Below are 22,942 nucleotides of genomic sequence, written 5' to 3' on the forward strand. Positions count from 1 at the left end.
AGTATTGTGCTAACAAGATACACAATTTGACACAGTTCATCATCTGAGATTACACATACAATGAAGATGATGTTAACATCAGTTTACAATTCACAGGTGGTTCTGCTATTGTTTAGTTTAACTAGAATGTTGTTTTGAGTCATGCAGTATAGACTGGAAATAAGAATTAAGTAGATCTTTCGTATTTATTAAATAAAAAATAATAATAACTCAAATGTTGGTGAAATCAAATCTTTTGAGAGCTTAGATATGGAAAAATGCAATGTTTGCCATAAAGTTACACACAACATATTTCTATTGAGCTGGCCAAACAGTAACTTCTCAAAGCTGGACAATTCTTCACAAACTAGGATTTTCTGAGGGAAACTCAGTCTACTGAGTCTACTCAGACTACTCAGTCTCCATAGTAAATCTTCATTACTGGTTGGGCAGCTCCCCTAGATGTTTTAAAAATCCAAGCCTCAATGCCTGGTTAGAGGTAAAAATACTGTTAGAACTAAATAATGAAATAGATGGTGCTTCTCTGATACGTGAGAATTAGAAGTTCAATGGATTAAAACTGTACAGGAACAGTATTTCATTTGCCTGTTTGTTTTCTGAATAGCAGAGAATCTAGTTCTTGGTTATTAATGTGACACATGCCAAAGCAAATAGTTTTTTCCAGAAAAGCAGACTCACTAGTCAGTGGAATGAGTGTTTGATTTGCCCAAACTATTAGTCAGAATTGTCCAGCCTCACAGGCAGATGTTATAGCAGAGGATAGACACACCAGTGCTAATGCAGGAAAGCAAAGGAGGACAGAATTTCCTATCCAAACGCTTCTCTACCTCTAAATTTATACTTACTTTTGTGTGTTGTCTGCTATGTATTAAAGGTTTCCCCTGATTTCACCCATAAATTAGGGCTCTCTTGAAAATAACATGGAACTTGTGCAGAAAATGAAGGCTTCAAGAGTGCCAAGTGTTTCAGAGGTGTGAGATTATTCAGGTTTTGTGGGTTTATGTAATACACTGCATTTGAACTCCGCACATATGTTACTTCTTTTCTATATCATGCATCAAAAAACAAACTACTGTAAAGTAAGATCACAAAAACATCTCTGAAATATGAAAAAAGTAATTCCTTGTGATGACAATCTTTTTTTGCCATTAGAAAGGGAGGAATCTCATCACTTCTTTGTTTGGATGAAGTTTATTTTGTCTTTCCTCTTGAAATTACCATTATATAGGTAGGGGTGGGGGGTGGAATGAAGAAGAAATGGAATAACTTTGGAATATTGCACTGAAGGAATTAAAAAGAATGGCCAGACATTCCCTAAAACAGTTGGTGTGGCATATCATCTGTGCCAAGGAAGAGCATAAAGGAGACATAAAGTCAGTTTCTTACAGCTTGAAAACTTCAAAGATAATCTTTACAGAATAAGACTCATAAGTGTTAACACTGTTCTGCTTTATGTGGCTCCAGATATGTTAGAATAGAAATAATTTGTGGCTCCAGATGTGTTAGAATAGAAATAACTCTTCAGGTCCCTTTTTGGAAAAACTGGTTGTTCTGTGAATAGCTGAAATTTACCTCATGAATTCTGAGGGTGGAAAGTGAAACATCAGTGTCTCTGTGGAAAATTCAGTCCAAGAGGAGAATGTTGGATAATAAACAATGCATAGGTCTCCAGTAAATTTCCATGGAAGATGCCATGTCTGTAATGTTATATCTGTTCATGAGGTAGTATTTTATGTAGTTGTACCTGAAGAGAGAGGAGCGAATAAAATTACTTTGGAGTAATTTATGCACTAAAGATAGGTTACCTTAGATAACGTGTTTGCAGTTTGTAGCAAAGCCACTTCTCTTTTGTATCACTTCAGTTTGCTTTTGAAATGGAAAATACTGTACGATTTAAGCTGTAAAATTGCTAATTGAGTACAGTGGTGGTGGTTTGGTTTGGTTTGGGTTTCTTGGGCTGAGTCTTGACTGAAAGAGCTGAAATATAAGTGAATATGGAAATATAACAGTCTGTATATAAGTTGACAGGTACCAAATGATTATAATGGTTATGTTTTCACAAATAAGCATCATTAGAGAATTTTGTCTTCTATATCAATTATTTGTTACTGAATTTGACAATTTCTCATTGTCTCATTGTTTCCTGCACTGCATAAGCAATATAATTGTTTAAAGGCTATGTATGATTAATGTGAGTCATAACTCTCTTCAAGTTTTGAACTTTAGTAAATTTTACTGTTCCATGATTGTTACAAAGACTGTAAGTTTATCTGGTTGTGATGTGGTACAGATACAGGAGGTTAAACAAGAAAGGCTAGCAGATGATATGGTGAAGAAGATGGCTGAAGAAAATCAACAGGAAAAAGACGACCCCTCACATCTCTCAGAGGGACAGATGGCCAACCAAAGCTCAGTTACCTCTGGAGATGAGACAGAAATAACTGAAGAACTGGAATCAGAAGGTAGAATTCATTTTTATGAATAAGTAACTGTGTTTTCTTGATAAATCTATGTCTCTGAATTTTCTTAAGCTTTTCTTACTAGCAGTGGAAGCTGCCTCATTATGAGAAGCTTCATCACATAAATTGTATTCTGGTGTACTTTATAGCTGAAGCTGGATAGCGTAAATGGTGGTGTTATTTTCTTCCCAAATAGAAACTGTATTGTAATTGAATGCAAAAATCTGGTATCTGACCTAGATTCATAAAATATTGAAAGAAAACTGGCTTCTATTTTAAATGTCTTTATATTCTCCCTTAGAACTGTGCTGTTCTAAAGAATATTTTAATGAATATGCTCCTTTTCTCTGCAGGTAACAGCCAGTGCCGATATCAGAAATTCTTTCAGACAGTGAGAGGAGTACTATGTATTATCACATCTGTGACATAAAGTTGTTAGAGGCAGATTTATTTAAAGATTATAAAAGCCAGGTCTTACTATTCCACCAGCAAGATTCAACTGTTTATCATTTAATAAACCAAGTCAATAGTACTGAGTTTGAAGCACAAGCAAGATACTAAAAGTTTATGTTCAGTTATTTGCAGTTTCCACATAAGAATTCATTAGAAAAATTGGAAAAACATGATGTTGGATACTATTGTGTTTATAAGTAATTCTCTCCAGAGAAAAGAGACCTGAATGTTTTAGAAAACAAGACACGTTTATACAGATCTACTTAAAAAAAAAAAAAAAAGTACACCGTGCGCGTGTAAAGAAGAATGTTCAACATAGTCAGAGGAAATTCACAAATTCAGGCCATATTCTTATATAAAGCTAACTGTTCTTACTTCAGTTCATCACAGGACTTCTATCATTCCAGTCATCAATTTTCATCTGGAAAACATTACTATTTTTTGTAGCAAATCGGAAAAATATACAGTTTAGCTGACTGTAAAGGTCATTGATTTGCCAGTATTAATCTTCTGCAAGGAAGAGAAGATTTACCTGGCACTTACCCTTTATTTATTAGAAAAGCAAATATATTGCTATCAGGTTTCTCAGCAAGTCGCAGATGGACTACAGATACAGGGGGATTTAACTCTGTTGATTTTACTTTTGCAGATCAAGATGATAGACAAGAAAATGATGCCATTGAATCAATAATAACTGACAGTGATGACTGTATTGTTTCATGTCCACTATCCAAGAATATTAAACAGGTGAGTCAGAGTATTTATGGCAATTATATGGTAAGTCTAAGAAAAATATTTTAAGCTTAATGCTCTCTAAGAGTAGCTTTGCTTATAGCTAAGGTTAGATTCATAGGCATTTTCAATGAATGTGTTTTCCTGTTTACATTTTAAGTAGACACCTTTCCACAAAGAAAAAGAAAATTAATGTGCCTGTATTGTGCATGTGATTTATAGATGTTTTTTCTAATGGGGAAATTCGTTGTCATCTTTTCCACTATTGTCATACACACTTAGAATTAGACTTTTCTTATTAGTTTCAATCCAAAGTCAAATATTAGTCCTGCACAAAATCTACCTAAGGGAAGATAACTATTGTAATGTGAATGTCTAAAGACCTGAATCTTGTTCAGTTCTACCTGTTGCCTTTATGTTGGGAAATGGGCTTTTTCTGCTTCTTGCAATGCTTTCTGAGGAAGAAGAGAATAATATCACTTGTCAGGGCCTGTCATAAATCTATAATGCTAAGCTACCCACATCATCACAGTATGTTGACTTGATTGAATGTTGTTGAAATGGCAGTTGCATAAGCTTGGGGTTGTTAATGACATACAAACCTTGCATATGTTTCTTAGTTCATCCATAGATTTCTTTTTGTTCAGTTTTAGAACTGACCGTTTGTTTTCAATAAGGTTTGTACAGGTACAGGATTCAGTCACTTCAGTGTATTGTTATTTGTGGGCATGTACAGTAATAATATTCTCTTGGCTTATTCAAAACCAGCAACTGATGAGTGTAAAGTTATATATACAGAATAACGCAGCATAATACGAATTTGGAAAATTTACGTAGAATAAATTCAATACTATAGTTTTCTAAAAAGGAGGAACATTTTCTACTTTTAGAACTAACATTGACTGAACAATCTTAGAAAATATGAAACTAGCACTTAAAATTCTAACAGTTAATACTTCTCTACTTTGTCTTAGCCTCCTTTTAAAGGACCAGGGTGTCCTATTACATTGGTCCTAACTTTCTTTAATGTTCTGCAATTGGATAGCCTAGAGGTAGTTTGATTTTTATTTTTTTTTAAATCCTTTCTTCAAGGCTGTGTGACATCTTACAAAGTAATTAGCAACATGAAGCAGTGTTTCATATGAGAATTATTGCACCTTTTTTTTAAGTTGTAGAAGGGATTTCAAAAAGCTGTTACTTATATATGCTGCAGTAAGACACAGAAGGTACTTTTGAAGACAGAATTGCATTTTTTATGGGTAAAATCTTGAAAAAAAATTTCACCTGTAATTTTGAGAACTAAAATGTCTGCTACTCATTATCATTAAGTCAAACTGTAATACGGTTGATCCACATCTCTCGTCATCCTGTACTTTATTTTATCAATATTATTTAAGAACACTTCTGAGGGGATTTTGAGTAGGTTCATTTTAGTTCATTAATTTCTACTTCTCTCCCTCCATTGATCTGTTTCTCTGGTAACGAAGTGCATGTTCAAGAAGGGTAGATACAAAAACAAAAGCTATAAGCTATTAAGACAACATGTTCAATACAGATTGTATTGTCAAAACAGACATTGCCGTATTTGAAATCTTGGGTTAATTATAGAATACAACATGTGAAAATTATGATTGAATTTATATTTTTTTAAGATTAAAAATCGCTGCCTTTTATCTTTTGAGTTAAATATCCGCAAACACTGTAAATAAGACTTGTGATTTTTAGAGATCGTTATGTTAATTATCCTGTAAATCTGAGTTGTATGCCAAACTGTTTAAGCCATTTAAGATCATACTGTTCCTTTTTTTGCATGTTGCAAATTAGACAGTTCATGGTTATTTCTTAGATATGTTGATCATAAAGGGTATCTAACAGATTTTCCAGTACTTAGCTGTACCACTTACTTCTTTCTCTTTTCTTCTTGTCTATGATGTATAATTAATCATAGATTACTTCATTTTGTTTCATTTCATTTACAACATTTATGAGCTTCACTTTGTCGGAATGAAATGCTTGTCCCCTTCTTTCCTTTCCAAAGTGGCGTAATTAGTGTTAGCATCTTTTTTAACAGGCTACATAAAGTTTAGTGGCTGGATTAAATCAAGTCATTAACATAATGTGCTATACGATTTGCCCCTATCTCTTTTCGTTTCTAGTACATCAAAGTGCCACAGAGTGCCAGTGTAATTGGGCCTTGCTAGCTTGTCAGGTTCAGTCAGGCTGATGGCTGCTGCTTTTTTTCTAAAAAGCTTCCAGGCATGATAATTAATAGAGAAAAGAAGTCTGAGAAATGTAAAAGTTTGGACAGTTCTCTATGAATATTTCATACATTTGAATAATCAGAAGTTAACATAATCAAATTGATGTATAATACATTGATTAAAAGCTTTGTTTCAGGTCGTCAAAATAGACATCAAAACTGGGAATTTGCATTTTATTTGGCATGGTCTTTACATTAAAAAAAAAAACAACTCTAAAATCTTTTCCATCCCCTGCTCCCTTTCACCCCCATGTCTATGCTGTATCCTTAACAGAAGATAATAAGTATTCAGTTAGCACAATAAAATTTACTGCTATCAGCTTCCAAGTTGACTTAAAATGTGCCTATAAGGCAATTGCTGGCAAAAACTATTTATGTAGTGGTGGGCCCATTTTTTCTATAGGCGTGCTTACATCTTCTTTTTAGTTGCAGATACTGTGAGTGCATTACCTTGCACAAATAGCAGATACTGAAAACTGTCATTATCAGTTCCCATAAATTAAGATGTCAGGGTCAAATTAATTTTGACATGAAAATTTCTCTTAAACACAATTAAAAAGTACCAATTGCTTGTGGTTTTGTTGGCCATTGAAACACGTTTCTGCAAAGATGAGAAGGCTTCAAGCATAAAGCTGGTATATAGCAAAGCAATAAATATTTTTCCTTTTATTATGCCTTTTTTGTACAGTTACTTGAATAGTGCATTTCCTTCTATGAGATACCTGTGCTCATTGGAAAAAAAAAAAAATTTATGTTGCAGTCTTAAATTTTGGCTGTCTTGATTTCTTTTTATTTTCTTCAGGATTTGTATACTTTTTGTGTACTTCAGGGAGATTTCTGCGTGCTTAGTGCTTTTCTTAAACTGTTTTATTCTGTGAATATGTAATCTGAATCTAGAGAACTAAGTTTTTAGGTTCTTAATTTTACACGATGTTGCTGGGTTGGCTTGATTTTACTCTGCCAGACATACTAATCTTTCATATTCTCTGACTCTTGCATAGATCTAACCTTAGTTGCTTTGTACTTTCCTTCTGTAAGTAACTGGAACTGGCACATTTAATAAAACAAGTCAATATTTTCAAAGACTACTATGGGCCTAAGATTATAAAGGGGCATTCGCCATTCGCTGTCTTTAAGGTGATTGTTTGCTATTATGGTCACTATTAGATAGGAACTAAAGTAAAGAGGAGTTCAAAGAATCTAGGAAAGACCTAAATTGCCTTTTGCCACTGATGAAGTTTGAAATGACAGCAGTTAAAAAGGAAAAGCAGTGCTTTGTTTTGAAGACAGATACTTATTTAACCAAGAGCACTTGTATTTGTTTATTGCCAAAAAGAAAATTGCTTCGAAAATGAAGCAATGCTTATTAAAACATGGTTTAGTGGTAGATTGGGCAGTATTAGGTTTACAGTTGGACTCGATGATCTTAAAGGTTTTTTCCAGCCTAAATGATTCTGAGTCTAGTTTGAATAGGCAGTATGGAATGGTGGATTTACAACTTCTAGCACTTGTCAAATATACTTTGAAGCAGTAATTAGAAGCATGCACTGCAAGTCATTTTTCTTGAAAGAAGAGGGAGAACTAATACCAAGAAAACCAAAAAAAATTTTTAAAATTATACAAAACAACAGAATCTTAAGTCATTATGTAACCTACTACTTGTTAGGGAACAAATAAAACTAATGAGTCAGAATATTAAATTAAGTAGAAAGTCAGCTTTAAGGCTGGCTACCTAAGCCCACATGAAAAGCATCAGCAGGAGCCATTTTTAACCTAGCTGGTAATATTTTTTGTGTTTATGAATGTGAATGATCCTCAGTTGCTTACTTGAGAGATTATATTTATCAGAGCTCATTGATGTGAAGGTAAGTTAAGGTGACTTTACAATTAGAATGGAGTTTTTCTTTGAACTGGAGTTCTAAAAAGTAAAGGATGGGATTTGAAACTAAACTTGAGTTTTGATTAGCTGAGATACCTAGCACCAAGAGTAATTTCTTTTCACACTGTAGGTAATAGGAGAGAGAATCAAACTCCATTAATTTTTGCATACCTGTATTGTCCCCCCACAATACTTTATTGGTGGAGGGGAACACACAGTATCAAATGTTAAGTATTAATCTCTCAATAAAAAGAACAGCTGTATTAAAAATATCCAATTTGATATATTTTTTTTCACTACAGATGCAGTCTTAACAAATGAAAATGCCACACTGATTGTTCTGCCTTCTTTCTGTACTATGGAGTTTTTTTCTAAATGGATTAACTTTCAAATACAGGTTTTAAAAATCAATTTATTTTTCTAATCCATCCAGAAGTCTGATCTCAATACAGAAAAATGCATGCATAGTAATATACAAAAGCAGAAATCCTATTATATTTGTTTAGATTTTTTACATAACACTGCTACTTATTTCATCTTACTGATGTCACTTAGGTGTTGACATATATTAGCATACCAAAAACATACAAAGTATGTATTTCTCTTTATTGAGAAATTTTCTTTCATGGTTGTTTACTTAAGGGTCATGCTTCCTTTTGAAAGGAAAGGTAATTGCAAGTTTACAAAGCATTTGAGCTACTTAATTTTGTAACTGGTTGTAGCTAACTGGGTTTGAGATTTTATAAGGTTAGGATTTGTTTTTTATTTTATCTGTTGGTATAATCAATTGTGGGAATCTAAGCAGTATAAGTATATAAAGCCTTCTCTTTTAGACAGTCTGCAGTAGAGATGAGTGTAGCTTAGTTCAGGACTGTAACAATATTGCTTATGTAGCCTTCCCCAGTTCTTGGGGAGAAAAATAAAAGAGTTAAAGAAATTTTTATCTCACCCCAGATAGATCTGCTGCTTTTTTTTTGTTTTGGTTTTGTGGGCTTTTTTTTTAATTTATTCACCCTAGAAACAATGTATCTTTAAAAGCTGTTAGTTGAGGCAGTGCCACCGGCAAGTTGCAAAACCAAGTCTTTAAGAACAGCATCAGGAGCAACACTGAACAATTTTATGTTTATTCTTCAGATAGGGTAGGGGAGGCAAGCCATTGAAGGGATGAAAGTATATTATTCAAGTGATTAGAAGGTGTATTATAAGCACAGTGCAAATGTGACATTAAGTTCAGACGTATAGTTCTCATAGTTGTGGTCGGAAAGCTTCACGTTCCTCAAGACCTTTGTATTTTCTAAAATGTTTGGTCTTTTATATTGAATTAGAAATTGTCTTTTCTGAATAACATCAGTGCATTGATGGGTGTGTTACATATTTGCACTGAAGAGGCAATATCTCATCATTAAATTGTCTCAAGCTGTGGCAAGTAATTCATACTTTTGAAGATGCTGAAGATGAATTCATGCTCTGAAAATGATGGATTTGGACTCTAGATAAAATGGCACTAGGTAAAATGGCAGCAACCAGAGATGTACTCATTATCACAGAGAGATTTTCCTGGGTGTTCTTAATTGCAGGCAGAGCTGAAGGGGTTGCATCGAATATTTCTATGATGCTAACCTTGTGCCATTGAATTCTCTTCCTAGCACATGGCAAAACCTGTGATGCTGGGGAAGAGTATATGTGGCTTTCCTTCCTTCATATGTCTCCAAAAAGGAGATATTTATTTGCCCCAAGTCTTAGGAAGACCCTAAAGTGCATGCACTTTTGTTAAGTCCCATCCACTTGGAGAAGGCGCAGAGAGCTGTTTCTATTCTTATATCTGTAGCATTGTGGTGAAAATCTAAAATTAGATGATGTTGTTCCTAACATAAAAAGTCACTGCATACAGTTAAAGACTAGAATATTTTTTTGTAATACATATTTTTCATGTGTATATTTAAGATGCTGACCTGTTAAATACTTAGTGAGTGATGTTTGTGTGCCTGAAGAGATAAATTAGATTGGCATTCATGTGACAGCATTCCTTTGCAGTTCTGTTCTGACATTATGATGATGACAAAAATTTGGCCATTTAATACATTCAATAGATGTATTTGTCAATCAAATAATACTGATAGCCATTGAAGTACTGGTAGTAAATGGATAATTACTTCTTATTATTTGGTGATAACATCAGTTTAACTGATGTGCTCTCTGCTTGAAATAGAAGGGAACAAGTGAAGGGACTGTAGCGATAGGACAAGGGGCAATGGGTTTAAACTAAAATAGTAGAAGTTCAGGTTAGATATAAGGAAGAAGTTCTTTACTGTGAGGGGGTGACGCACTGGAACAGGTTGCCCAAGGAAGTTGCGAATGCTCCATCCCTGGCAGTGTTCAAGGCCAGGTTGGACAGAGCCCTGGGAGACATGGTCTAGGGTGAGGCGTCCCTGCCCATGGCAGCAGGGTTGGAACTAGATGATCTTAAAGTCCTTTCCAACCCAAACACTTCTATGATTCTATGAATAAGTGTTCTCTGGAAATAAATACATAAAATGTGAAGCAGTTAAGCATAAATACATTTGAGCACTGGTAAATACAGGATTCAAGTTGATTTTACAGTTGAGATGTTTATTTTTAGTTTTTGAAGGTCAATACATTAGTTAAAGCTGTGGATTATTAAAGTTAAAAACTAGGACACTGTTTATATTGTTCCTATGAGCAAGGCATTTTCAATGCTGCTGTTCTGTACAGAAAACACAGACTTATTCTGTGGCCCATCTGAGTGAACTGGACTGTTACAATTTCACATCAAAGTCTCAGCACTTCATTGTGACCAGAAAGGAAATCTCAATATGCAATTTATAGCTTCTTGAAGGGGGCAGTCAAGGCTTTTTATGGAATTCAAAAAAAAGGGGTTTTAATCATAGGAATCAGGAAGATGGGAAAAGTTACACTGAGAGTTCAAATTCTGATGGCATGTCCAATGCATTTAGTACTTAACCAAATCCTAAAGCACATTGAAGGAGTTCAGTGATTCTTCCAATCTCTGGGTAGTGTTAATTATAAAGAATCAATATTAAATGGTCAAAAAAAGAATATTGACATAGGCTAAGTATCTTGTCCATGTTTTGTTTTCCTTATTTGAAATGAAAGCACTGAAACAGTTTCTCAGAGACAGTATTTGAAATCATTTAGTTATCTTATATGTGTCCAGTTTTACTGTTAGAGGAAATTTCGTATTATATTTTCTTTGAAATACTAAATTTAAGGACTAATTTTATCCCTGTCAAAGTAGAATGATCTGTGGAAGTAATTGGTCATGACAAACTGTCAATTTTGCACTTGAATTGTGCCTAATAAATGACAAGGCTTAAAAATAACAACTTAGAAAAAGATTTAAACAACATACTGCACTCTAGATCATAGACATATGAATGGTTGTTTAAAAAATAATTCCTATCATATACTGGATGCTATATATATTCTCACCGTGGCTACATAATGCAAGCATTTTGTATTAATAGTGAAATATGAAATGCTAGCTGTGCTGTTCTTAAGCAGTTCTGTGCTTTTTATTTGTAAGTACCTTTTTTTTGTCTGTGCTCCATTGTATATGCTGTATTCATTTTTAATATTAATAAAACTAGGCCTTAAAATATTCTTGACTGTTAATCTTTACAGTAATTTATTATTTTTTCTTGCAGTTTTCTAGTAGTATAACTCAATTATTTTCTTTCTTACAAGTTAGCAGAATACCTGGATTTACCCAGCTGTCCTTGAAAAACTAATATTCTTTGCCTGCAGTATGCAATTGCAAGTGTTAAATATGTCAAATAAATTTTAAGATATGTGAAAGGAATACTTTATAATACAGGATATTGTATTTGGACTGGATTAATAAACTACTGTCTGTGTACAAACTAGTCTGACATAGCTGCTAAATACTTTGGGGTGAATAAAACCACTCAGCATATCAGTTTAAATACAGATGCTAATACATCTGCTCAGTGCAAGAAGAAAAGAGTTGTTTCTGAAGTGAAATTAGACAATAGAGCCAATTTCATTTTTTATGCATTTGAATGTAGAGTGCTTGAGGTTATTAGTTGAAACTGAGTAACCTTTCCAGGCTTTCATCTCTTTCTTTTCAAATTTGAATATGAAAAGCATATTCAAGTCAAAGACCATCACTTTAATGACATTTGGCAGTCATTTGATTTATTAGATTTTAGGGAAAAAAAATTCCTTTAAATATTTCATCATTCTATGCTAATCCCCATAATATTGCCAGCTGAAGCCATGTACCTGTATTAGTGGAGACAGAATGGTGTGGAATTTTCTCTGTCATCCTAGTAAAATTTCCATGAATCTACTGAATAATAAAACAACCTTATTGAAATATTCAGATTTAGGTTTTTAGTTAAAGTATCTTAGGATACATAATAAAAGGAAATGTCTTTTGAAACGAGAGGGGAAAAATTACTTCATCAAATATTGAAGGGGCTTGACAGCAGTGAAAATGGTCCTATATGATGGATATTTTTACAAGAGGATGCACCTGCTTTTCAGTTTGATTAATTATGTAATTTGCTTGGAAAAATATAAGCTATCTCCATAATAAATTAGAATATTGACTTGCAGTTCTAACAGTGAATCTAGAAAGCTGATCTTTTTAATATAATTTATTACTTAAAGCTATTTAGTTTTATAGTCAAAATATTTCCATATAGGGGCAGTATTTTAAATTGAGTTACAAACTTGAAAAGAAAGGAGTAAAAAAGTATTTCTGACATTTCTGAACTCCATTGTGTTCTGTTTGCTCTGAAGAATTTCTTTTTTTGATTGCCCACCTCTATGCTCCAATTCTGAAACCATAGTGGCTTTTCTTACTTTGACTTACAGTTACCTAGGGAAATATTTATGACTCATTGTGTAGAGTCTGACATTCCCACCTAAATACATAAAGTTTATTAAAATTTATCTGTACTCAAATGCTATAGACTTTGCAAAACAATAGGAAAGAATTTCATATAAGCAACAGGAATATGTCATTTTAGTTAAAGATAATAAGAAAAGGCTCTGGTGAAGAACAGTTTGGATGTTATTTCTATTATACTGTTAATTTTAACTTTAAGTGTATACTTGATTTAAGTAGGAAAGATCAGTATATGAAGTTGCAATGCATATAAATACAGTGTTTACTTTTACTAACTACTTTGTGACTTGATGGAGGTTTACTGAACTGTTTGTAGCATAGTCTGCAGTAGGCATTAAGAAATCTCTTTTGTTTGGAAAAATTTGGAACCTAATATTACTATTTCAGGCAGTTACAGGATCAAGATACAAATCACTCTGCTATGTAGCTAAAAAAGCTTCACTTGTACATGAAGATAACCTTAACCTAATCTTCTGCAGTAGAGTACAACTACAGCAGAAATATTGTCAATGCCAAATGTAAATCAGTTATCTGTTGCAATAATATTCTTAACTACGAACCCTGGGGCTTTAGAATCTCATTGTGTCTATGTCAAAATTAATCAAAGTTGATGAACAAAATAGTCAATGATTTACATTTATTGTGTTAATACTTCAAGAAACACAAAATAATTTGTATCGTGTTTGTGCTTTATTTTTCAATAGGCATCTGAAAAAATCCGGATTGAAATTATATCGCTTGGTTTTACTGAGCCACAGATTGCATCAGATGAAACAATACAGCAGCTGTTTGTAGAATGCAGATTATCAAATTTCCTTGCAGAGGAGACCCCACTGTCTCTTCGAAAACCTACAAGTGGTCAGAGGATTCACTATAACTATAGCAATGGTAAGTGTGATGTATTCCTGAGCAGGCTTGTTTCTTCTCTTAAATTCTATCTTATGAAAATGCCTCCCAGTAAAGCCTACTTCCTCTAAATATCATAGCTGCATTTATCTGTGTATGGACTTTATCTTTCTGTTTCCCAAATATTTTGGGAAATAATAAAGGTGGTTTTTAAGAAACAAATGGAATTATCATTTATAAAATGCGTAATTGAAGTACGCTTGTGTGTGAAATGGTAACATTACGATATATTTATATATGTTGATAGCGCATGAATTTTACCATTAGGCTATACATAACTAAAGTTTATGTATTCTTACTAAAAGAGCATTTCTGTCAGTACATGATAATACAGTAAAATAAAAACATTACATGTAACCGTCTAGAACTAAAACACAGTTACAATGAGAAAATACGTAATTGAATTTGATCATCACTTGGGGGAGTACTCAATGTTCCTTTAGTAAGAACTTTTTGAAATAGGAAATTATTCAGCCATGTTTAATATTACCATATTGATATTTAGTTCATAATACTTAATCCTGCATGTTCCATATGCTATTCTCTAATAAATGAACACTCTTTGTGTCAATACACAATGTCATGTACACTAACAGCATACAAGAACTATTGGAATAATAATCATCACTTATTTTCCCAGCTATTTCATAGCATTTCAATTATTCATTAACTTTTTCTCCCCTGTTAAAGTCTGATACATTTAAGATTCAGTCTGAGTGCTTCACGTTGTCTTGGACTTCAAGTATTGCATTTTTAGCCAACAGAATCCTGGAGCAGGTGAATCAGTTTGCTGTTTGTGGCACACCGTTAATGCAGGTATTCAAACTAAGTATTCTTTCAAAAACAGTTTTGCAAAACTGGTGCCACAGTCAGATCTTTAAAATTGCTGCCATCTAGAAACCTCATTTTAGAAAGAGACTTGCCAAAGAATTTACTCATTTATATCCTCATAATAACTCATAAACTGTTGGATTACGCCATAGTTGAAGACTGAAATTTCTCATAGATGTCACATAAACCATTGTTATAGCAGGACTGCCCATTTGAGGCAGAATACAGAGGAGAGGGCACAGTGTGTTAACTTCTGTGACTGTGAGAAAGACAATGATCTTTGTAAGGCTTTAGGAAAAAAACAGAACAAAACTAATAGCCCTGCAAACTCTTCCATTCAATAAGGCTTACTTCTGTTCAAACAAATGGGATTTCTGGCATCATATACTAAATGAGATACCAGATAAGTGAGGATTTTTTTTTCTGTGAGCTGAACAATATTCATCTTGCTAGCTCCTGTAAGCACTTTTCAGATTTTCTAGATAGGAAGACATAATGGAAATAAATTTTTTAAAACCTCATTGAAATAGTACAGTAAGCAAATAAAAGCTGTTTATCAATTTTAATTTTTCTTGCTTTTTCAGTTTCTCTAGCTTTGACTATAAGAAGCATTCAGAAGGTATAAAAAATCACAGTATTCTGATTCTTCTGTATATTGGGTATGGTCTCATCGTAATGTTAGCTCTTAAGTACTGACTTTGCCAAGTTAAACTACCAAAATGCAACAAGGTTATGATTAATAAAGAGTGAAATTACCAACTCTAAAGCTAATTATAAAACTTAAATATATTTCAAGCTGTGATATTTGAAAATAGTATCATGCTTTGTAAAGACTGTAATTTATAAGGCTTTCCAATCTGGTAGTGCAGTATCATGTTATTTCCACTAATCATAACCTGGCTTCATGCCTTTGATTTCCTTTTTGTTACTTAAGTATTGAGTATAGAACTGTTTAAAACAAATCAAAATTAAAATGTGTTTTTGGTCTTAATTTCTTCAGGACTGTATTCTTCAGCATAATACTAATGTGGATGTTGTTTGCAGAGCTTTGCTTAGGCAGTTAGTCATCTGATTTCTATTCAAGATTAGCTTTGCATAAAAGGGGGGGAAAAAAACCCTAATGACTATGCTTTTTGATAATGTTAGACAGACAGCCTGTAAAATAGTAGTAATAAAACCTGCATGTGTGTTTACTGTAACTTTACTGTATCTTTTATTCATGTCTAATTAGATTTGAGTATGTTGAATATTTAAGGTTAATTGAATATTTTCTGTAATAAAAATGAGATTTGCTTGGGTAGAAAGAAATTTACTTTGAGCTTAGAAGGAAACTAATAGTCTTCTAGATTTTTGCATGGAGAAAATCAGGCTAAATCCATAAGTAATCTAAAATGTCGTTAATTCTTATAAATAAAACTTATTATATTATTTATAACTAGTATAGCATGACTGTTTTAAAACAGTCTTAACTGATACAGAAGGCTGCAGATTGGTTGCTTAAAAGATATTCCAGTTTTTTCCGTACCTTTTTGCACATTCTTTGGTAAGGTTGCTTGACAAATAAGATACCAGAAGATTAGTGGAATCTTGGAATCAGACCAGCCCTGTGGAGAAGAACTTGGGGTGTTGGTTGATGAGAAAATGAACAGGAGCCGGCTCCAGTGTGCGCTTGCAGCCCAGAAAGCCAACCGTATCCTGGGCTGCATCAAAAGGAGCGTGACCAGCAAGTCGAAGGAGGTGATCTTGCCCCTCTACTCTGCTCTTGTGAGACCTCACTTGGAGCATTGTGTGCAGTTCTGGTGTCCTCAACATAAAAAGGAAATGGAACTGTTGGAACAAGTCCAAAGGAGGGCCACGAGGATGATCAGGGACTGGTGCACCTCCTGTATGAAGATAGGCTGAGAAAGTTGGGGCTGTTCAGCCTGGAGAAGAGAAGGCTGCATGGAGACCTCATAGCAGCCTTCCAGTATCTGAAGGGGGCCTACAAAGGTGCTGGAGAGGGACTCTTCATTAGGGACTGTAGTGACAGGACAAGGGGTAATGGGTTCAAACTTAAACAGGGGAAGTTTAGATTGGATATAAGGAGGAAATTCTTTCCTGTTAGGGTGGTGAGGCACTGGAATGGGTTTCCCAGGGAGGTTGTGAATGCTCCATCCCTGCCAGTGTTCAAGGCCAGATTGGACAAAGCCTTGGGTGGCATGGTTTAGTGTGAGGTGTCCCTGCCCATGGAAGGGGGGTTGGAACTAGATGATCTTAAGGTCCTTTTCAACCTTAACTATTCTATGATTCTATGATTTGTTGAAGAACAATACAGTAGAACTCCTTTGACCAGGACATACAAGATCCTATGCATTTCCCTTTTGACAAGTGGTTACAGTGTGTAATTTGACATTAATCTTTTATTTTTACTATGACTTTTTTACTAGGAATGGTTAGAACATAATTTTCTTTTGTCCAAGGTCTTGGAACAGAAATTTGAATGAGAGGTTTATACACTGTGATTTCCCACATTTTATCTAATCATGGCTGCACTGACTGAGAAGAGGAGCTTAGTGGTGGAAAGAGTTGTTAGAATATCTAAGAATGCTTCCAAACACTACAGTCCCATAAATTCAAAGAAAACTGGAACTTGCCAATTTGTGCTCACACCATGACTCTGTCCTGTAATTTGATGAAAAGGAAGAACTCTGATTTCTTTATGAAGTTTGTTTAGGTGTTCTTGGTTTTGATGAGTAGTAAACGAATTAATATTTTAACTGCTTAATGCAGCTTAAAATTGTGTGCCAAACATTATTTCTGGTCATGTAACAATATATGCTTTAAAGTGAACATGATGGCAGTTTACTGTCAGAAAAACATAAAAAGCCATGTTGCTCCAAGCAAACAAAACCCAGTCTCTCTCACATATCTATTGATACTTGACTCTTAATTTCAGTAAAATAAATCTTTTTCTTGTCAAAGCTACAATTATTTAAATTTCAAAGGTAAGGTGAGTTCATAAATGCTGTTAGTAAAAAAGCATTCATATTTATTAAAGGTGAAGACTTAACTGTGAAAATGTGAGATGGCAAGAAATTTACTAGAAAGTAAGCTTGGTAAGAGATCTGAAATGTGTCCTTATACTGTATATAATGGTTCTAGAGAACAGGCAGCAGAAGTAGAAGAAAGATTATAGAATTCTGTGCAGATTTCTTTCACTCTTGAGTGAACAGCTGGTTATTGGAACAACTTGAAGCGCAAGTATAAGTAGACCAAAGGAAAAGGAGGTGGAGGAAAGATGATGGGGTGTTTATTTTTTTATTTTTTTTTTTTTTTAATTAAAATTAAACTTCTGAAGGTCCATATTCTAAAAGGGGGATTCCTCAGTATAACTCAAATGAAAACGGTTTGAAAATGGTTTGGTCTTTGGAACAAATTTTAAAACTACAATTTTAGATGCAAACTATCACCAGTTAATATTATTTTTGCAATTAACTGGATAGCAATATGTGATGTTCCATACCTTAGAGCAAAGTTATAACTCTAATTTCACACAGTACTAAAGGGTAGTACGAAGGCATGTTATTTATAAGGATCTAAAATATATTTTCACTCTGGTGAATCATTTTCCCCAGACTTGAATGGAGTTTTTGTGTTGAATATTTTACTTGCTAGTCTGAATTTTTCCATCGAGTGAAATGGATTCTAACTCTTTTCATTTGTAAATAATTTCCATTTTAAATCGGTTTAGATACAGAATTAGTAAACTTAGGAAATTCCATTTGGGATGCTTATGGAGAAGGGAAGAATCTGTTGATGTGGCAGCTCCTTTGAAGTTCTTTGGCTGTCCATCTGTCTCCCTGCTGCCTTCCTGTCACTTCCTGTGGTGGCCCCAGGAGCATTTGGCCATAAGAGTAGCACATGTGGAAAGTCATCCACATGCCTAGAAGAATAACAGATGGCAGTAACAGCTTCTTTTAACCTAAGAAAGTAAAAATATTGTGGGTGGAAAGTACAGATTTCAAGATAGAGCACCAGTGCTTTGCTTTCTCTTAGTAGAGAAAAAGATGTTAAATGGCAGATTCCTTTGACTGAGTGATTCCGATACCAACTGTGCTGGCTGTTTTTTGAAAGTAACTGGTTTTTAATAGTGATTCTCCTGGCCAGCTAAGAGCTGAGGAGCAGTTTTGGAGAAAACTGGAGAGCTACAGCTTGAAAGTTGTACTTTCCAGAAGGACTTTTTAAAAAGATATGTCCCTCAATCCATCTGCAAGGAATTTATTTGAACCTCCTTATCTCTCCTATATTCAAATACTATCTGCTACTTGGTAGAGTTTATAATTTTTGTTTATAAAAACAAGGGGTTTTTGGACAGTATGAAATACATTAAAGGTTTCTGTCAGCACAGTGGGAAGGGAAAATCTTAAGGTGACGTGGAGAGTGAAAAAGGTCATATTTGAGTACAGTGACAGAGTAACTAGAGGAGAGTGGATATTAAAGATGTGGGAATTTAAAGTCAGACAAATTTCTAGCTCCTCCTCCTGCCCTAATAAACAAATGGAAAATGTTCCTAAGAGTTGTTTGTTTCTCAGAGGGATATATGCATTCTAGTTCTGTCCTAGAAAAAATTTTTCAGCTGCATTTCTAACTTCAAAAACAAAGTAATTCCTTTAACACTGGTTTTCAATGCTCACATTCTGATTTTTTTTATATTTTTGTATTTTTATTTTCACAGTAGTTTACTGATACTTGTAGGCTGATACCATTTGCAAAAAAGCAAGCAACTTTCTCAATGTAAGATGCCCAAAAGCTTCTTAAAGAATTTTCTAAAACCCTGTTTCTCATTCTTTTACTGTTTTTTAACAAACCAAGGCTATCTTTCACTGTAGGTCATATTAATGCTACAAAAATTAAAAGCTGGTCCTTAATTTGAAACAATGAAAGGCTTTTGGAGCACTCACACTCCACAGGCTGTGGATTTCCTCCAGTCCATTGGTCTAGATGTTTCTTTTATTAAAATACTGTGGCAGAAAAGGAGGATTAAATTACTGATGCTGTCAAAAAGGACAAGCACTCTGCCATACGTTATCATTATCACTAGCCTCCTTAGTGGAAAAAAATGCAGTAAATCACTTCAAATACAAAGCAATAAAGACCACTGGCTTTTAAAATCATGACTGCTTTTGCCATTAACAGAAAATGACAGCTATGTGGCATGCTTAGATGCTGCTTGTATCTTTTTTGACAGTGTGCACATAAACCTGCCAGTGACATGCCATAAGATCACATGACATTTCAAATTTGGTTCTAACATTGTTGCTTTTCCTTAGGAAAGACAAGGGAAAGAAATATTTATTTTTCTTTGTTCTTTTCTCCATGCTTTTTATTCTAAAAGATGAAAACCAATTGATAACTAATTATATGAATTCCAATTTGCTTTACAGTAATATATGTGGACAAGGCAAATAATTGGGCAAGAAGAGAGTATCTCAAGTCTATGCTTCTAAAGCCAGATCTACATACTGACAGGTACATATATAATGCTGAGAAACTATCAAAAGTCTTCGTAAATAATGCTTATGGTTTGCCTTGCTATTTGACTTTATTGAGAAGCTATCACTGAGAAATTAATAAATAAATAGGGAAAATTTTGTTGCAGCTAGGAGCAATATCTACATCTAATATGGCAATTGATCTACATTTTTTCCTTGAGTAGGTTCATGTGGCATGGAATATCGCAACCTCTCTTAATACTTCATGTTTTAAAGTTTTAGTACCATGTTTTTATTTTGGTTTTTGGCTTTGTTGGTTTTTTGTTGTTTGGGGTTTTTTTTAACCTCCTTTTGCAAAAGAGAATATTCTGTCAGTATTCTATCAATAATGCATTTGAAAAGCACACACCTGCCTGATGGTAGAGTAATACATCTGTTGTTTTGTGAATTTGGAGTGCTAAAAGGGATGTAAAAGCTTCAGAAAGTGTTCATGGGCCCTAGAATTTCCAAAAACATACGGATGGATGGATGGATGGATGGATGGATGGATGGATGGATGGATGGATGGATGGATGGATGGATGGATAGAACAGACAGGTATTATGTATATGTACATGTGACAGTGTCAGTCAAGCTTATAATAATAAATTTGTTCTTATTCAAATATTTTGATTGAGATTGCATGAACATTACTTTGAGAGAATGTATGCCAGCCTTTGATTCCCTTTCCACTTTAAGGTTAATCTTCATTAACGTGGAACGATTATTAATTTAAAGATTCATTTAATTTGCAGAAAAAGTGGAATACTTGCTGATTGAAGTGTAGGAATTACTTGTAAATCTTTTAAGTAAGGATTCACAAATCACGGATTCTCTCTGCAGTAAGAAAGAGAGTGGTCTCTCTTCATTGCGTTTTCCTTCTGGAGCTGAGTTTCATGTCTTGGCCATAAAACGGGTTTTACTGGAATGGAGGAGGGAACATCATGAAAAGGTTACTTGTTGGGATGGAAATACCATACCAAAGCATTCTTAGGTGTTCGGAGATGCAAAAACCAACAAACAAACAGCACCCCCCCCCACCTCCACCCCCCCCCCCCCAAAAAAAAAAAAAAAGACCACTAGAAAAACCCCAAACCAGTCTTAATAAGCAAGCAGACTTATTTTACCATAAGGAGTAGGAAAGTGAGTAACATGTTCAACTAAGAATTTAACAACACAGAGGACAAATTTTTTTTTTTTTTGAAGGGATAATCCACTGAAGGAAAACAGCTCATGTGTGGGCTGCACTTCATCTATAAATACTTGGGTATCTGTGCTAAAGATCTAATAAACCTAAGGTAAAAATAAGGTAAAATATCCATCCGTTTGTGTGTCATCATGGTTCTGTCCTGTGTTACTAGGTACATTGTCTTCTACATTTATTGCTGTGTCTAATTTGGTCTGTAGTAAACTTTCAGTTCTGGGTTGACTAAACAGCAGGGCAGGAAGTTTATGAGTAGTCCAGTCCCCCACTTCATCCTAGCAAGGGGACCACCAAGAAACAAATTATACAGAAAGTTTCTGCCTATCCACCAAATGTTTTCAACTGTACGCATTTTAAACCTGGCCTAGTTGTATCTTTAACACGTTTTCTTTCACAAGCTTTACAAACTAATATCAGAGCTTTTTCAGCTGAAACTGGAACTGAACTAAACTAATGCTTTAAAGCTCAGGAAGCCTGATTATCAAGGATAGAACTATCATTTCAAATTGCCAACACATGGTTTAGCCTGACACTTTAATGGCATTTGTGCTATGCCAGATTGTAGGAGCATAGATAGTGTATTACATCTATTAAGTGGTGTGTAACTTCTCAGGTGAACTTTCTCCCTGTCACAATAAATGTTGTTAGATATGATACTCATAATGACTAGGTCCATATGTCAACAAAAATAAATATATACATTGTGTGCTATCTTTGTCTTCCAGAAGGAGAGTCACTTCAGTGAATGTCCCTTGATAAATATTCTCAGGTGTTAAAAGATATTTTAATAGAATATATAAAATTACTGCTAAGCCAAAGTTGCAACTACAGCCTAATCCTAAAGTGGAAACAGGACCCAACTTGGCCCTGAAAATAATGCATTTCACAGTTTTATACTCTTTTTTGTTTATACTTTCAAATAAATAAATGTAGATTGAAATGGCAGTTACATGGGGAAGTATGTTTATTTCATGGAATCCGGAATCATTTAGGCTGTAAAAGATCCTTAGGATCAAGTCCAACAGTTAACTCGGCGCTGCCAAGTCCACCCCTAGACCGTGTCGCTGAGTGCCACATCTACGTGTCTTTTAAATACCTCCAGGGATGGGGCTTTCACCACTTCCTTGGGCAGCCTGTTCCACTACTTGATGATGAATTTTTTCATAATAACCAGTCTAAAACTTGTAGGGAGTGGGGTTTACTGTTCATTAAAATATAAGATTTCAAAACAAAGTGTATTTTTCTCTCCTTTTAATGTAATTTTTTTATATGGAATCATTACAAGTGTTGATTTGAGTTCCACATGTGAATAAATGGCTTTAGTGGCAGAAAATGCATAAATACTCAGTATCCAAGATCAAAAAAATGCTGCTAAATGGAAAGATGTAACAGCTAAAATATATGAGCAAAAAGTGGTAGACTAGGAAAATGGTTTGAAATCCTATTTAGATTAGTTATTACTGCATACCACAAAGATGGCTCTTCTTTTTTTACAGGCATATTCATCTTTATGTTTTCAGGCAATGTCTCTAATATGGATTTTTTTTCAGAACACTTCTTATAGTTGTTCTGTATGACATGAGTGGCCTTTCTTTTTGTTTCTTGTTATCTATAACAGGGATTCAAATTACATTCCTTATTTATGTTAGGAAGCTATACTAACTAGTATTTGTAAAACACTGCAAAAAGAAAATAGTATACGAAATTATTATTTCATCATCTGATCCCCATAGTTACTTACTTACATGTTCAAGTCATTAAATCAGTTAAGAACAAGAGGCATTTCTGGCAGT

At 34.1% G+C, this 22,942-nt stretch overlaps 1 protein-coding gene across 1 annotated transcript in view; it reads left to right on the top strand.

Annotated features, from left to right (window-relative positions):
• The window catches only part of RPGRIP1L (RPGRIP1 like), a 72,408-nt gene that overhangs the window by 39,876 nt on the left and 9,590 nt on the right, over positions 1-22,942 (top strand). Inside the window, exons 19-23 of the mRNA XM_061469049.1 lie at positions 903-971; positions 2,300-2,462; positions 3,562-3,659; positions 13,403-13,586; positions 19,859-19,943. Coding sequence (XP_061325033.1) covers positions 903-971; positions 2,300-2,462; positions 3,562-3,659; positions 13,403-13,586; positions 19,859-19,943 — 599 coding nt within the window. The remainder of the gene's footprint in view (positions 1-902; positions 972-2,299; positions 2,463-3,561; positions 3,660-13,402; positions 13,587-19,858; positions 19,944-22,942) is intronic.

Source organism: Pezoporus flaviventris, unplaced genomic scaffold, assembly GCF_033815535.1.
Source record: "Pezoporus flaviventris isolate CSIRO_AGI_PZ_B2104156 unplaced genomic scaffold, CSIRO_AGI_Pfla_v1 ptg000054l, whole genome shotgun sequence".
NCBI classification, from domain to species: domain Eukaryota; kingdom Metazoa; phylum Chordata; class Aves; order Psittaciformes; family Psittacidae; genus Pezoporus; species Pezoporus flaviventris.